Below are 14,239 nucleotides of genomic sequence, written 5' to 3' on the forward strand. Positions count from 1 at the left end.
AAAAAAACACAACGCCCCCCTCCTCACGAGTGCCCCTTGCTGGCCCAGCGGAAGAAGTTGCAGCGGGCGCGGGGGTCGCTGGAACGCCCAGGGGGCTGGGCGCACACGTAGAAACGCCGCCCATGGTTGGGGCCGGGTTTGCGGACGGTGCGCAGGGCGCAGGGCTGCCTGTGGGCCGGGCAGCAGGGTGGGGGGGCCGGGCCGGGCAGCACCGCACGCCAGCGGGCCGTGCAGCTGTCCTGGGTGCCGGGTGCCAGCCCCATCATCAGCTCCCTGGGCACCAAGCCATTGCAGGGCTCCCGTTGTCCGCCCTGCCCTGGTGCATCATGGGCCATCTCCTGTGTCCTGTGCCCCGGGACATCCTGGGCCGGCCCTTGTCCGCTCTGCCCCAGTGCATTCAGGGTCGTGCCTGTCCTCAGCTGGCCCTGTGCGGCTCTGAAGTAGCTCAGCAGGTCCCCTTGCCCCCTGGGTGGGTGTCTCCCCCTCCGTGGGGAGCACCCCCGCCCCGCCCCGGCGCCCTGACACGTCGCGCCCACGCCCGCGCCCCGCTCCACCCTGACCAAAAAGCGGCTGAGCTTCTGCTGGGTGCCGGCGAATTCAGGCATGTGGCGGGTGCAGAGCGGGGGGCAGCGGCGTGCCGGCAGGAAGGTGGCCGCCAGCTCGGCCAGCACGGGGCAGTGGTCGGAGCCGGGCACCTCGGGCAGGACGCGGGCGTCCCGCAGCTCGGCCAGCGCCAGGGCCCGGTCAGCCAGGACGTAGTCTAGCCGTGTGCCGTGGTTGGTGAGCCGGGCGCCGGTGTCGATGCGCCAACAGGTGAAGGCATAGGGCTGGCTGGGGTGCAGGAGGCGGAAGGTGTCGACAAAGAGCCCCTGCCCGGGGGGCCCGTCTGGCACCCATAGGAACCCGTCCAGCCAGCGCCGGCCTGGGTGCTCCTGGAACGCTTCCTGGGGGAAGGAGAGGGGAGAGTCAGTATTCTGGAGAACCCAGGAGTCCTGGCTCCCTGCTCCCCGTCCTAACCACTACACCCCACGGCCCCTCCCTGAGCTGGGGAGAGAACCCAGGCGGCCTGGCTCCCCACCAACCCCCCAGATTAGAGGGGGGACCCCCCCTGGGCACTAACCAGGTCCCCTGGCTCGCAGTGGTCGATGGGCCGATGCGATGTGTTGATGTCCCCCAAGATCACAACGTGGCTGGAAGACAAAAAACAGGGCCGGGGGTCTGGAAGGAGGAGCCCAGGCAGTGAGAGGATGGGGAGGTCTCTAGACCCAGGAGGGGCTCTGAAGGGTGGTGGTGGTGGAGAGACTGGATGGGGCTATGGGGAGGGGAGGGGCCTGGACCCTCCAGGAGATGTGCAGGCGGCCTGGACCCTCTGGCTTTGAGAGGTGCTTGGGTTTGGGTTGAGGGGGAGGTCAGGGGAGATTGAGGGGAATACGAACCCCGTCTCTCAGCAGTGCCTCGGCCCAGGTAGGGAGGTGTTGTGGATTGGGGGGGCAGGGTACCTACCCCCCGTCTCTCAGCAGCGCCTCGGCCCGGCCCTGCAGCAGGCGGTAGAAGGATGCCTGGTAGGCGGCGCGCTCGGGGCGCTGGGGGTCGGCCCGGGGGCAGTACACGTTGATCACCGTCAGGGTGGTCTCCTGCTGTGCTGAGGTGCTGCGGGGGAGTGCAGAAAACACGTGTGCGGGGGGAGGCGAGGGGGGGGCGGTCAGGCTGGCATCTGCCCCCCCTGGCCCCAGCATTTGGCAACAACCATCCCCCCTCACCTGGCCCCCTGCCCCTCCCAACCCAGCACTCTGTGGGCACCTGCCCCACAGCTCCTCACCCCACAATCCTCAGGGACAATACCCCATGGCCCCCAGGGGTCCTCGCGCCCCTCACCGTATGCGGTGGTGGGTGATCACCGCGCGCCCCTCGCTGTCCAGCGCCTTCAGCTCTTGGGGTGTGAAGGCCCCTAGGTCTCCGTAACACCCCACGGCACCGCCCTCCCCAGGCTGGGCCAGGAGCCCAGAGAGCCCCTCCTCCGCTGCCAGCGGGGTGGCACTGTCCTTACAGAAGGTCGCTACACCTGGTAGAGGGGAGAGAGAGAACCCAGGAGTCCGGTGCCAGCCCCAGCTCGGGTGTCTAGTGATTTGGGGGAGGGGCGCTAGAAGCCAGCCCCCCCGGTTACCTGAGTAGCCGCTCCGGGTGCGGCAGAAACTGAAGTAGGAGTTGTAGCCGTCCACCATGGCCAATGGCTCCTCCAGCAGGTCCCCTGGAGACACGGGGTCACCGCAGGGTCAGGCTGGGCTCTGCCCCCCTCTCCCCATCGCTCCGGGGGCAGATTGGGCTGGGCCGGCCCCTTGTACACGGTGCCCTTTGACCCCTGACCCCCATCGCTAGCCCTGCCCTTTGTCCTCTACCCCCCCTCCCCCGCCACCCGCACTTCCTGGCCATGCCCTGTGACCCCCCTTCCCCTGGCCATGCCCTGTGACCCCCTGCCCTGTGACCCCCCTTCCCCGGCCATGCCCTGTGACCCCCCTTCCCCGGCCATGCCCTTTGACCCCCTGCCCTGTGACCCCCCCCTTCCCTGGCCATGCCCTGTGACCCCCCTTCCCCTGGCCATGCCCTTTGACCCCCTGCCCTGTGACCCCCCCCTTCCCCGGCCATGCCCTGTGACCCCCTGACCTTTGACTCCCTTCCCCACGGGACCTCCCGCCCCAAGCCCTGCTCCCTTCCCCTGGCTCCGCCCCTGTGACCCCTGACCCCGCGACCCCTGACCCCGCTCACGCGTGACGCGGGTCTCCTGCAGGCAGATCACGTCCCCGCCCAGCGCCCCGAGCCCCGTGGGGCCCGGCCCGGCCCGGAGCCCGGCCACGTTCCAGCTCAGCAGCCGCATCCCCGAGCCCGCCGCGCGGGAACGCCGCCTCCGTCACTTCCGCCCCGCCAGTGATGGTCGGGGAAGCGGGAGCGGACTCTTCCGAGCCCCGCCCCGCACTTTGCCCCGCCCCCTGCGGCCAGAGCCCCGCCCTCGTATGGCCACGCCCCATGGGGTAGCCCCTCCCCCTCAGGACCACGCCCCTTGCTGGTAACTGAGACTTTATTGGGCTCCAGGCACGTTCCTCCCCAATTGCCCCAGGAGGCTCCGCCCCTTTCTCCACCATGCCCCTCCCCCTTCTCTGCTGGCTCCTCCCACGTGCCGCTGGCTCCTCCCCTCAGCACCTCTTCTTCTTGTCCTTGGGGGGGCGGCTCCGGCTGTCGCCCCGGCTCAGGCTGGCGCGGGACAGAGACTTCACCAGCGACAGGATCCGGCTGGGCTTCCTGCCTGCAGCCGGGGCAGAGAACGGGGCCGGGCATCAGCCTGCCTGGGGGGGCCGGGCGTGGCCCCACTCGGACCCCAGGCCGCCCCTTCGCAGAGGGACCCTGGCGGCTCCCGCCGGCACCCTGACCGGGCTGTTACAAGTCCGGTCGGCGGGGTGAGGTCCGGCTCCCTGCCTGCCAGGCTCCGCACGGCTCCCGGAAGTGGCCACCAGGTCCTTCCCGGAGCTCGCACCCCCCGCCCCGCACCCCAACCCGGAGCCCCCTCTCACACCCCCAACCCCTCTCCCCTGCCGCACCCCCAGCTGGAGCCCTCACACGCCCCCCTCCCGCACCCCAACCCCGGGCCCCAGTCCTGCGAGGGTGGGGCAGAGGGAGGGGCGGGAGCCTGAGTGAATGGGGGCGGGACTTCAGAGAAGGGGTGGGGCAGGAGGCGGAGCAAGGTTGTTTGGTTTTCTGCAATTAGAAAGTTGGCAACCCTCGGTGACAGAGGGATGGGCAGACGGAGTGCACGGGGGTCGGGCCGCAGGGGCTAGCTGGGGGATGCAGTGGGGGAGGGCTGGGCTAGGGGGCTGTCACGCAGGGAGAGCAGCTGGGGGGACTCCCTCCCCCAGCCCGTGTCTGGCTCCTACCCCGGGTCTGCGATGATTTGCTCCGTGTGGCTCCCCCTCCTCGATCTGCCCGCCTGGAAATGAAACGATGAGACCCTGAGATCCCCCCACGCCTCCCCCCACCTTCCCCTGATCTCCCAGGCCCTCCATCTCCCCCCCATGCCTCCCTTCGCCCCAACCTTCCCATCTTCCCCCACCTTCCCCCCCCATGCCTCCCCCCCCAAACCTCCTCCGACCCTCACGGCTCCATACCCCCGACACCTCCCATTGTCCCCAACCCGCCGGATCCCAATTTCCTCGGCCCTCCCCCCACCCCCTCACCTGCTGGACTCTTTCTTCTTGCTCGAGGGGCTGCTCCCCTGGCTGCCCTGCAGGCTGCCCTGGTTCCTCTCCTGGGGGGCCGGTGACCCCCCCGGCGACTCAGCCTGGCTCCTGCGCTCCCCTGTGGACCCGCCCCGCTGCGACCCCCTCCCCACGCTGGGCGGCTTGCGGGGCAGCGAGGGGCTGAGGCTGGGGGGGGTCCGGCTGCGCAAGCTCTCTGGGTCATCCCGGGAGGGGCTGGCGGTCCGGAGACTGCGGACGCTCAAGGCATCCGGGCCCCCTTCCTCGGCGGCCAGTGACTCCAGGCTCTGGGGAGGACAACGGGATGGGTTAGAGCTAGGGAACCCAGGAGTCCTGGCTCCCAGCCCCGCCTCCCCGAGCCAGGGAACTCAGGAGTCCTGGCTCCCAGCCGACCTGCTCTAACCACTAGACTAGCCCAGCCCTGGGGGGAGCAGCTGGTGATGTCTCACCCCGGTGGTGTCCTGGCTGATGCCTCGGAACAGGGGTTCCCCGAAAGCCCCGGGGTCGCCGGGCAGAGCCTGGCCCCCCCCGTAGCTCCCCTCGGCGGGCGGCCGGAGGAGGTTGATGATCTGCACCCACATGTCGAAGAGCTCGCAGTGGGCGTCGCCCTGGGGGCAGAGCTGCAGGTAGAACGAGCGGCCGCTGGCCAGCTTGAGCCGCAGCTGCCCCATGTCGCTGTCGTGCACTGAGATCTTCACAAACCGCAGCGGGAGCAGCCTGCAGGGACAGCAGGGGGCTGCGGGTCAGGAGTGAGGGGCACCGGGCAGGGCTGGGGGGGGCAGGGCTGGGCTAGCAGGGGGCTGCGGGTCGGGAGTGAGGGGCACCGGCAGCGCTGGGGGGCCCAGGGCTGGGCTGGCAGGGGGCTGCAGGTCAGGAGTGAGGGGCACCGGCAGGGCTGGGGGGGGCCCAGGGCTGGGCTAGCAGGGGGCTGCGGGTCGGGAGTGAGGGGCACCGGGCAGGGCTGGGGGGGGCAGGGCTGGGCTAGCAGGGGGCTGCGGGTCGGGAGTGAGGGGCACCGGCAGCGCTGGGGGGCCCAGGGCTGGGCTGGCAGGGGGCTGCAGGTCAGGAGTGAGGGGCACCGGCAGGGCTGGGGGGGGCCCAGGGCTGGGCTAGCAGGGGGCTGCGGGTCGGGAGTGAGGGGCACCGGCAGCGCTGGGGGGCCCAGGGCTGGGCTGGCAGGGGGCTGCAGGTCAGGAGTGAGGGGCACCGGCAGGGCTGGGGGGGGCCCAGGGCTGGGCTAGCAGGGGGCTGCGGGTCGGGAGTGAGGGGCACCGGCAGCGCAGGGGGGCCCAGGGCTGGGCTAGCAGGGGGCTGCGGGTCGGGAGTGAGGGGCACCGGCAGCGCAGGGGGGCCCAGGGCTGGGCTGGCAGGGGGCTGCAGGTCAGGAGTGAGGGGCACTGGCAGGGCTGGGGGGGGGCCCAGGGCTGGGCTAGCAGGGGGCTGCGGGTCAGGAGTGAGGGGCACCGGCAGGCTGGGGGGGGCCCAGGGCTGGGCTAGCAGGGGGCTGCGGGTCGGGAGTGAGGGGCACCGGCAGCGCAGGGGGGCCCAGGGCTGGGCTGGCAGGGGGCTGCAGGTCAGGAGTGAGGGGCACTGGCAGGGCTGGGGGGGGGCCCAGGGCTGGGCTAGCAGGGGGCTGCGGGTCAGGAGTGAGGGGCACCGGCAGGGCTGGGGAGGCCCAGGGCTGGGCTAGCAGGGGCTGCGGGTCAGGAGTGAGGAGCACCATTTATGGGGGGAGGTCTCACCTGGTAAGCTCTAGTGCCTTGGCAGGGGGACCCCGGCGGCCCCGACTCTCCTCGGAGAGGACCACGGGCCGGGCCAGCAGCAGCACGTTGGGCACCAGGAGGGCGGGGCTGGTGCAGGCCACGCCCACCGTGACCACTCGGACACGATTGTGCACGTCCACCACCTCCCCGCGCTTGCTGATCTGCGGGTGGGGCGTAGAGGGGCAGGTTAGTGCATCCCCCCTCAGCCGCTTGGCCCCAGCTGTTTGCTGCCCTACAGCCCCGCCCCCAGCTCTGCCCTTCCCCTATAGCCCCGCCCCCAGCTGAGCCCCCGCCCCCAGCTCTGCCCTTTCCCTATAGTCCTGCCCCCAGTTCTGAGCCCCTGCTCCGTACCTGTATGAAAAAAGAAAAGGAGTACTTGTGGCACCTTAGAGACTAACCAATTTATTTGAGCATGAGCTTTCGTGAGCTACAGCTCACTTCATCGGATGCATACTGTGGAAACTGCAGAAGACATTATATACACAGAGACCATGAAACAATACCTCCTCCCACCCCACTCTCCTGCATCCGATGAAGTGAGCTGTAGCTCACGAAAGCTCATGCTCAAATAAATTGGTTAGTCTCTAAGGTGCCACAAGTCCTCCTGTTCTTTTAGCTTATCTAAAGTGATCATCAAGTTGGGCCTTTTCCAGCACAAATCCAGGTTTCCCCCCCCTTCCCCCCCCCCAAACTCACTCTCCTGCTGGCAATAGCCCATCCAAAGTGACCACTCTCCCCACAATGTGCATGACAATCAAGGTGGGCCGTTTCCAGCATAAATCCAAGTTTAACCAGAACGTCTGGGGCGGGAGGGGGGTAGGAAAAAACAAGGGGAAATAGGCTACCTTGCATAATGACTTAGCCACTCCCAGTCTCTATTTAAGCCTAAATTAATAGAATCCAATTTGCAAATGAATTCCAATTCAGCAGTTTCTCGCTGGAGTCTGGATTTGAAGTTTTTTTGTTGTAAGATAGCGACCTTCATGTCTGTAATTGCGTGACCAGAGAGATTGAAGTGTTCTCCGACTGGTTTATGAATGTTATAATTCTTGACATCTGATTTGTGTCCATTTATTCTTTTACGTAGAGACTGTCCAGTTTGGCCAATGTACATGGCAGAGGGGCATTGCTGGCACATGATGGCATATATCACATTGGTGGATGTGCAGGTGAACGAGCCTCTGACAGTGTGGCTGATGTTATTAGGCCCTGTGATGGTGTCCCCTGAATAGATATGTGGGCACAGTTGGCAACGGGCTTTGTTGCAAGGATAGGTTCCTGGGTTAGTGGTTCTGTTGTGTGGTATGTGGTTGCTGGTGAGTATTTGCTTCAGGTTGGGGGGCTGTCTGTAGGCAAGGAGTATTACCTGTCTGTAGTATGTAGACTATTACCTGGCTGTCTGTAGGCAAGCTATTACCAGCAGGAGAGTGGGGTGGGAGGAGGTATTGTTTCATGGTCTCTGTGTATATAATGTCTTCTGCAGTTTCCACAGTATGCATCCGATGAAGTGAGCTGTAGCTCACGAAAGCTCATGCTCAAATAAATTGGTTAGTCTCTAAGGTGCCACAAGTCCTCCTTTTCTTTTTGCAAATACAGACTAACACGGCTGTTACTCTGATACCTGTATGAAGTCGCTCTCGAATATGGGGGCGTACTGGAAGATCTCATACTCGCCGGCCCGGAGCTGGCGCTGCAGTGGCCCCATGGCCGTGTTCATCAGCCCTCGCGCCTGGTCGCAATCCGCCGTGTAATACGGCAGGACGAACTCCTCATGCATCTTCCCACCAGCCTACAATATAGGGGCAGGGAGCCCGGACGCCTGGGTTCTCTCCATGGCTCTGGGAAGGGAGTGGGGTCTAGTGGGCTAGAGCCGGGGGGGCTGGGAGCCTGGACTCCTGGGTTCTGTTTGCAGCCTGGAGAGTGCCAGGCTTTTTGCGTGTAAGCTGAGACCCTCCCCCTCCCCAGACCTGCTGGTCCTGCACCCCCAGGTGCCTCTGCCCCCCCCACCCCATTGTGATAGTGGTGGGGGTGTCGCAGCCAATGTGGGGTGGGGTTGTAGCAGTAGGAAATTTCCCAGCTATCTTGAGACCCCCTCCCAGCTCTGAAGCCCTCCCCCAGCTCCAGGCTTTCCCATAGTCCCGCCTCCCGAGGTCCAAGCTCCGCCCCCTAGTTCCATGCCCCGCCCCCTATGGGGGCAGTTCTATGGCTTGGGAGGGACCAGCCCCTTTGGGGTGGGGGGGTCTCTGTAGCCGCTATTTTAGAGGAAGGGGAGCTCACTCCCCCGCCCTGCATATGGGGCTGCAGCTCACCTCTGCGGCCCCTCTAGGGGGCGCTCGCAGCGACAGCAGCTGGGGGCGGTCTCCAGCTCCCACTGGCCCCACCCCCTTTCCCCCCTCCCCGTGCCTGGCGAGGGCAAATTATAACGTCACACTCCTCTCTATGACATAATGCAGGGGAGAGCAAATCTAGCACGTGCCACACCCAAGATGGCGCATCAGTAGCGGCCATTGTGGCAGGGCCACACCCAAGATGGCGCACAGGGGGCGCCCTCCATTGTTTCCGACACAATCAATATGGCGTCCTTCTCCCCACCGCACTGAGTATTCATCCGACACACCCAATATGGCGCCCACACAACAGCCTTTCCAGGCCTCTACCAAGATGGCGCCGGCATTCCAGTGCTCATTCTGCCCCCCCATGCAACAGAGGCTGCGTGATTAACGTTCCAGCCTGGTTCCCCGCAGAAGGGCTGGGGAAAGGGGGTATTAACATCTCCCCCCTGCCCCAGCAGTGTCTCACCCCTACACCCAGCTCTTGCCACCCCATGGCCACCCCCCAGCCTGGAGCCAAGATTGCAGAGCTGGGGTTGGAACACCCCAGGGGCTGCAACACCCCAGGGGCTGCAAGTCAGGAGTAAGGGGCACCAACAGGGCTGGGGGTCAGGTACTAACAGAGCAGTGGCCTAGGCTATGAATCCCCCGCCCACCCACCCCAGGATCTCTAGCTGCTCCCAGTTCCACACGCAGGACCAGTTTGCGAAGGAGAAGTGCAGGGTCCCAATGCGTGGCTGAGACGAGGGGGTAGGGAGGAGGGGTTTAGATTTATTAGGAACTGGGGAAACTTTGGGGAAAGGGGAGCCTGCCCAGGAAGGACGGGCTAGACCTGAACCAGAGTGCCAGCACTTAGTTTAAAAACCACTCTGCGACCTTTTTAATGTTAAGGGCTGGGGGGAAGCCACCAGGTGCAGGGGAGCACGTGGTCTAGCCAGAGCCATCCCTGAGGGGAGGATTATTAATGGAGAGTCTCTATGTTCTAAGAAGGGGGAGAGGATGGAAGAGGATAAAATAAGGGTAAGATCTGATGAGAAACAATCAAATGACAGGTTTCAGAGTAGCAGCTGTGTTACTCTGGATCCACAAAAAGAACAGGAGGACTGGTGGCACCTCAGAGACTAACACATTTATTTGAGTATGAGCTTTCGTGAGCTACAGCTCACTTCATCGGATGCATTCATCGGATGAAGTGAGGCGTAGCTCACAAAAGCTTATGCTCAAATAAATGTGTTAGTCTCTAAGATGCCACAAGTCCTCCTGTTCTTTAATCAAATGAGAGTCCCATTCAATTACATCATGTAATGGGAGAGAGCTAAAAAGTGACAAGTGCTAGAAGTCTAAATAATAAGATAGGTGAACTAGAGTGCATCGTATTCATTGAAGATATTGATATATTAGGCATCCAAAACTTGGTGGAATGAGGATAATTAATGTACCAGGGTACAAAAATATATCAGAATGACAGAACAGGTTGTGCTGGTGAGGGACTGGTACTATATATGAAAGAAAGCATAGAATCAAGTGAAGTAAACATTATAAATGGATCAAATTGTACTACAGAATCTCTCTCTATAGTAATTCCATGCTCGAATAATAAGAATATAGCAGTAGGGATTTATTACCGACCACCTAACCAGGATGGTGACAGTAACTGTGAAATGCTCAGGGAGATTACAGAGACAATAAAAACAACACACAATAATAATGGGGGATTTCAACTATCTGCATATTGATGGGGCACATGTGACCTCAGAACAGGATGGAGATATAAAGATTGACACCTTAAATGATGGCTTCTTGGAACAGCTAGTCCAGAGAGGCAATTCTTGATTTAGTCCTTAAGTGGAGCACAGGATCTGGACCAAGAGGTGAATATAACTGGACTGCTTAGTAACAGTGACCATAATATAACTCAGTAACATCCCTGCGAGGGGAAACTACCACTGCAGCCTAACTCTGTAGCATTTAATTTCAGAAAGGGGAACTACACAAAAACAAGGAGGTTAGTGAAACAGAAATTAAGAAGTACAGCACCAAAAGTGAAATCCCTGCAAGCTTCCTGGAAACTTTTTAAAGACACCATAATAGAGGCTCAACTTAAATGTACACCCCAAATTAAAAAAAACATCGCAAGAGAACCAAAAGAGAGCCACCCTAGCTCAACAACAAAGTAAAAGCGCAGTGAGGCAAAAAGGCATCTTTAAAAAGTGGAATTTAAATCCTAGTGAGGAAAATAGAAAAAGAGCCTAAACTCTGGCAAATGAAGTGTAAAAATACAATTAGGAGGCCGAAGTAGAATTTGAGGAACAGCCAGCCGAAGACTCAAAAAATAAAAGCAAATTTTTTTTAAGTACATCAGAAGTGGGAAGCTGCTAAACAACCCGTGGGGCCACTAGATGATCGAGATGCTAAAGGAGCACTCAAGGACGATAAGGTCATCGCGGAGAAACTAAATGAAATCTTTGCATCGGTCTTCACGGCTGAGGATGTGAGGGAGATTCCCTAACCTGAGCCGGTCTCATTAGGTGACAGGTCTGAGGAACTGTCCCAGACTGAGGTGTCATTAGAGGAGGTTTGGGAACAAACTGATAAATTAAACAGCAATAAGTCACCAGAACCAGATGGGATCCCCAAGAGTTCTGAAGGACTCAAATGTGAAATTGCAGGACTGCTAACTGTGGTTTGTAACCTAGCATTTAAATCAGCTTCTGTACCCAATGACCGGAGGGCAGCTAACGTGACACTAATTTTAAAAAGGGCTCCAGAGGCGATCCCGGCAATTACAGGCCGGTAAGCCTGAAACTATAGTAAAGAACAAAATTGTCAGACACAGAGATGAACATAATTTGTTGGGGAAGCATCAACATGGTTTTAGTAAAGGGAAATCCTGCCTCACCAATCTACTCAAATTCTTTGAGGGGGTCAACAAGCATGTGGACAAGGGGAAGCCAGTGGATACAGTGTACTTAGATTTTCAGAAAGCCTTGGACAAGGTCCCTCACCAAGGGCTCTTACGCAAAGTCAGCTGCCACGGGATAAGAGAGAAGGTTCTCTCACGGACTGATAACGGGTTAAAAGATAGGAAACAAAGGGTAGGAATCAATGATCAGTTTTCAGTATGGGGAGAGGTAAATAGTGGTATCCCCCAGGGGTCTGTATGGGGACCAGTCCTTTTCAATATATTCAGAAATGATCTGGAAAAAAAGAGGTAAATAGTGGTATCCCCCAGGGAGGTGGCAAAATTTGCAGATGATACAAAAGCACTCGAGATAGTTAAGTCCCAGACAGACCGCGAAGAGCTACAAAGGGATCTCACAAAACTGGGTGACTGGGCAGCAAAATTGCAGATGGAATTCAATGTTGATAAGTGCAAAGTAATGCACATTGGAAAACATAACCCCCACTACACACATACAATGATGGGGGCTAAATTAGCTGTTACCACTCAAGAAGGAGATCTTGGAGTCATTGTGGAGAGTTCCCTGAAAACATCCACTCAATGTGCAGCGGCCGTCAAAAAAAGAGACCAGAGTGTTGGGAATCATTAAGAAAGGGATCGAGAATAAGACAGAAAATATCGTACTGCCTCGATAGAAATCCATGGCACGCCCACAGCTTGAATAGTGCATGCAGATGTGGTCGCCCCATCTCAAAAAAGTTATATTGGAATTGGAAAAGCTTCAGAAAAGAGCAATAAAAGAAAAGATTAACAAGACAGGGACTTTTCAGTTTGGAAGAGAGACGACTAAGGGGGGATGTGATAGAGGTCTATAAAATCATGAGTGGGGTGGAGAAAGTGAATAAGGAACCATTATTTACTCCTTCTCGTAGCACAAGAACTAGGGGTCACCAAAAGACATTAACAGGCAGCAGGTTTAAAACAAACAAAAGGAAGTATTTTTTCACCTAACTCACAGTCAGCCTGTGGAACTCCTTGCCAGAGGATATTGTGAAGGCCAAGACCATAACAGGGTTCAAAAAAGACCTAAATAAATTCATATTAGCCAGGATGGGCAGGGATGGTCGCCCGAGCCTCTGTTTGCCAGGAGCTGGGAATGGGTGACAGGGGATGGATCACTTGGTGATTCCCTGTTCTGTTCATTCCCTCTGGGGCACCTGGCACGGGTCGCTGTCGGAAGACAGGACACTGGGCTAGATGGTCATTTGGGCTGACCCAGTAGGGCCGTTCTTATGTTTTAGGCCTTGTCCAAACCTCACAGCACTAAAAGTTAATGGGAGCGGCGGTCCATGCGATTTGCAGCCAGCCTAGTGACAGCTACACCTGGTGCTTTGACAGGGCCAGTTTCACAATGCTGAAAGAGGTGATGAGCCCAGGCAGCTGGGAGGAAGAATTTAACCACAAAAATGTGACTAGAATTGGGAACCATTTAAGGACCACGTACTAGATGTCCTAAAAGCCACAATCTCCCCCTTGACAAAGGTTGAGTGGGGATGTGAAGGGAGCTATTTATTTATATATTACACACACACGCGAAGGGAAAGTTGATAGTAATGAATATAAACCAGAAGTTATGAATTGTAGAAAACTGATGAGGGAAGCTAAGAGACGCACAAGGAGCCAATAGAATTAAGGACAGAAAGGAGTATTTCATATATATCAGGAACAAAAAGAACCCTGACACTGGCATGGATCCATGACTAGATGGAAACAGTAGAATAATCAATTTTAATGCAGAAAAAGGCAGCTGTTTTCAATAAATAATTCTTTTCTGTTTGTGAGGAAAACAGATGACACAGTCATATGGTGACAACACTACTTTCCATTCCACTAATATCTCTAGAGGATATTCAGTAGAAGCTACTAAAAAGTTAGATATTTTTAAATCAGCAGCTCTAGGTAACTTGCATCCAAGAGTTTTACAAGAGCAGGCTGAGGAGCTCGCTGGACCATTAATGCTGATTTCCAGTAACCCTTGGCACGCAGGTGAAGTTCCAGAAGAGTGGAAGAAATATTATGCCAATATTTAAAGAGGGTGCATGGTGTGGCATCAGTCCTGGACAAGATAATGGAGAGGTTAGAACAGGACTCGACTAGTAAGGAATTAAAGGAGGGTAATGTTAATCAAGATGGGCTTATCAAAATTAGATCCTGTCAAACTAACTTGATATCTATTGTTGATGAGATTATAAGTTGGGTCAACGGAGGTAATAGTGCTGACGTAACAGACTTCTGTGAGGCATTTCAGTTGGTACCACAAGACATCTTCATTAGAAACCTCAAACGATGAAATATGAACCCAGCCCACATTAAATAGATACACTGCCTAACGGATAGGTCTCAAAATGTGACTAACGAGGGAATCGTCATCAAGTGGGTCTGTTTCCAGCGGGGTCCCACAGGGATTGGTTCTTGGTCCAACGCCAAGAAACATTTTGATCAATGACATGGCTGAAAACAATCCTTGCTGATAAAGTTTGCAGACGACACAAGCATTGTGGGAAATCATGCAGAGGGCAAGTCACTGCTCCGGAGCAGACTGGCAAACCAAGCGCAAAGTGCTTTAATCCAGCGAAACGGAAATGGGTCCATCGGGGAACAAGAGGCTGGGCATGCGTACAGGCTGGGGGGGCTCTCCCCGGAAAGCAGCGAGTCCTGGGCAGATTTGGGGGTCGTGGCGGAGAACTGGCAGAAAAGGAGCTCCCAGTGCGAAGCTGGAAGCGGAAGTGAGACAAACAGCCTGCAATGGACAGTCCGACCCAGGGGTGTGGGGGAGTCTCTGGTGCCGACCGTTTTCCCATCAACACATGGTGTGTTTCCAACAGAGCCGCTCTAGGCCATTCCCTGGCCTGGGTCACACAGGCCCCTCCGGTTTTGGGGCCCAGGAGCTCTCTGCCCACACGCGGCAGCGCCGGACGAAGACACGACAGCCGGGTTTCT

The 14,239-nt window shown here is 58.3% G+C and overlaps 2 protein-coding genes across 2 annotated transcripts; both read right to left on the bottom strand.

Annotated features, from left to right (window-relative positions):
• On the bottom strand, positions 1–2,901 carry APEX2 (apurinic/apyrimidinic endodeoxyribonuclease 2). The gene is made up of 6 exons (XM_074937679.1): positions 2,764–2,901; positions 2,165–2,248; positions 1,876–2,062; positions 1,504–1,650; positions 1,121–1,190; positions 1–944 (listed from the first exon to the last, which is right to left on the bottom strand). Exons 1-6 carry the CDS (start codon positions 2,870–2,872, stop codon positions 24–26), a joined length of 1,518 nt encoding a protein of 505 aa, XP_074793780.1. The 5' UTR covers positions 2,873–2,901; the 3' UTR covers positions 1–23.
• A 256-nt stretch (positions 2,902–3,157) lies between these two features.
• Positions 3,158–7,784, bottom strand: LOC141976616 (Golgi-associated RAB2 interactor protein 6-like). The gene is made up of 6 exons (XM_074937681.1): positions 7,629–7,784; positions 5,987–6,168; positions 4,694–4,961; positions 4,224–4,531; positions 3,924–3,976; positions 3,158–3,298 (listed from the first exon to the last, which is right to left on the bottom strand). Exons 1-6 carry the CDS (start codon positions 7,782–7,784, stop codon positions 3,189–3,191), a joined length of 1,077 nt encoding a protein of 358 aa, XP_074793782.1. The 3' UTR covers positions 3,158–3,188.
• Between the last annotated feature and the right edge of the window lie 6,455 nt (positions 7,785–14,239).

Source organism: Natator depressus, chromosome 23 (assembly GCF_965152275.1).
Source record: "Natator depressus isolate rNatDep1 chromosome 23, rNatDep2.hap1, whole genome shotgun sequence".
In the NCBI taxonomy this organism is placed as follows: Eukaryota; Metazoa; Chordata; order Testudines; family Cheloniidae; genus Natator; species Natator depressus.

Coding starts and splice junctions, on each gene's coding strand:
- APEX2 (XM_074937679.1), bottom strand. CDS start 2,872: ATGCGGCTGCTGAGCTGGAACGTGGCCGGGCTCCGGGCCGGGCCGGGC. Junction 2,249..2,763: donor GCAGGAGACCCGCGTCACGC/GTGAGCGGGGTC, acceptor CCGTGTCTCCAG/GGGACCTGCTGGAGGAGCCA. Junction 1,191..1,503: donor GCGCTGCTGAGAGACGGGGG/GTAGGTACCCTG, acceptor TTTGTCTTCCAG/CCACGTTGTGATCTTGGGGG.
- LOC141976616 (XM_074937681.1), bottom strand. CDS start 7,784: ATGCATGAGGAGTTCGTCCTGCCGTATTACACGGCGGATTGCGACCAG. Junction 6,169..7,628: donor TCGAGAGCGACTTCATACAG/GTATCAGAGTAA, acceptor CCCCACCCGCAG/ATCAGCAAGCGCGGGGAGGT. Junction 4,532..4,693: donor TCAGCCAGGACACCACCGGG/GTGAGACATCAC, acceptor TGTCCTCCCCAG/AGCCTGGAGTCACTGGCCGC.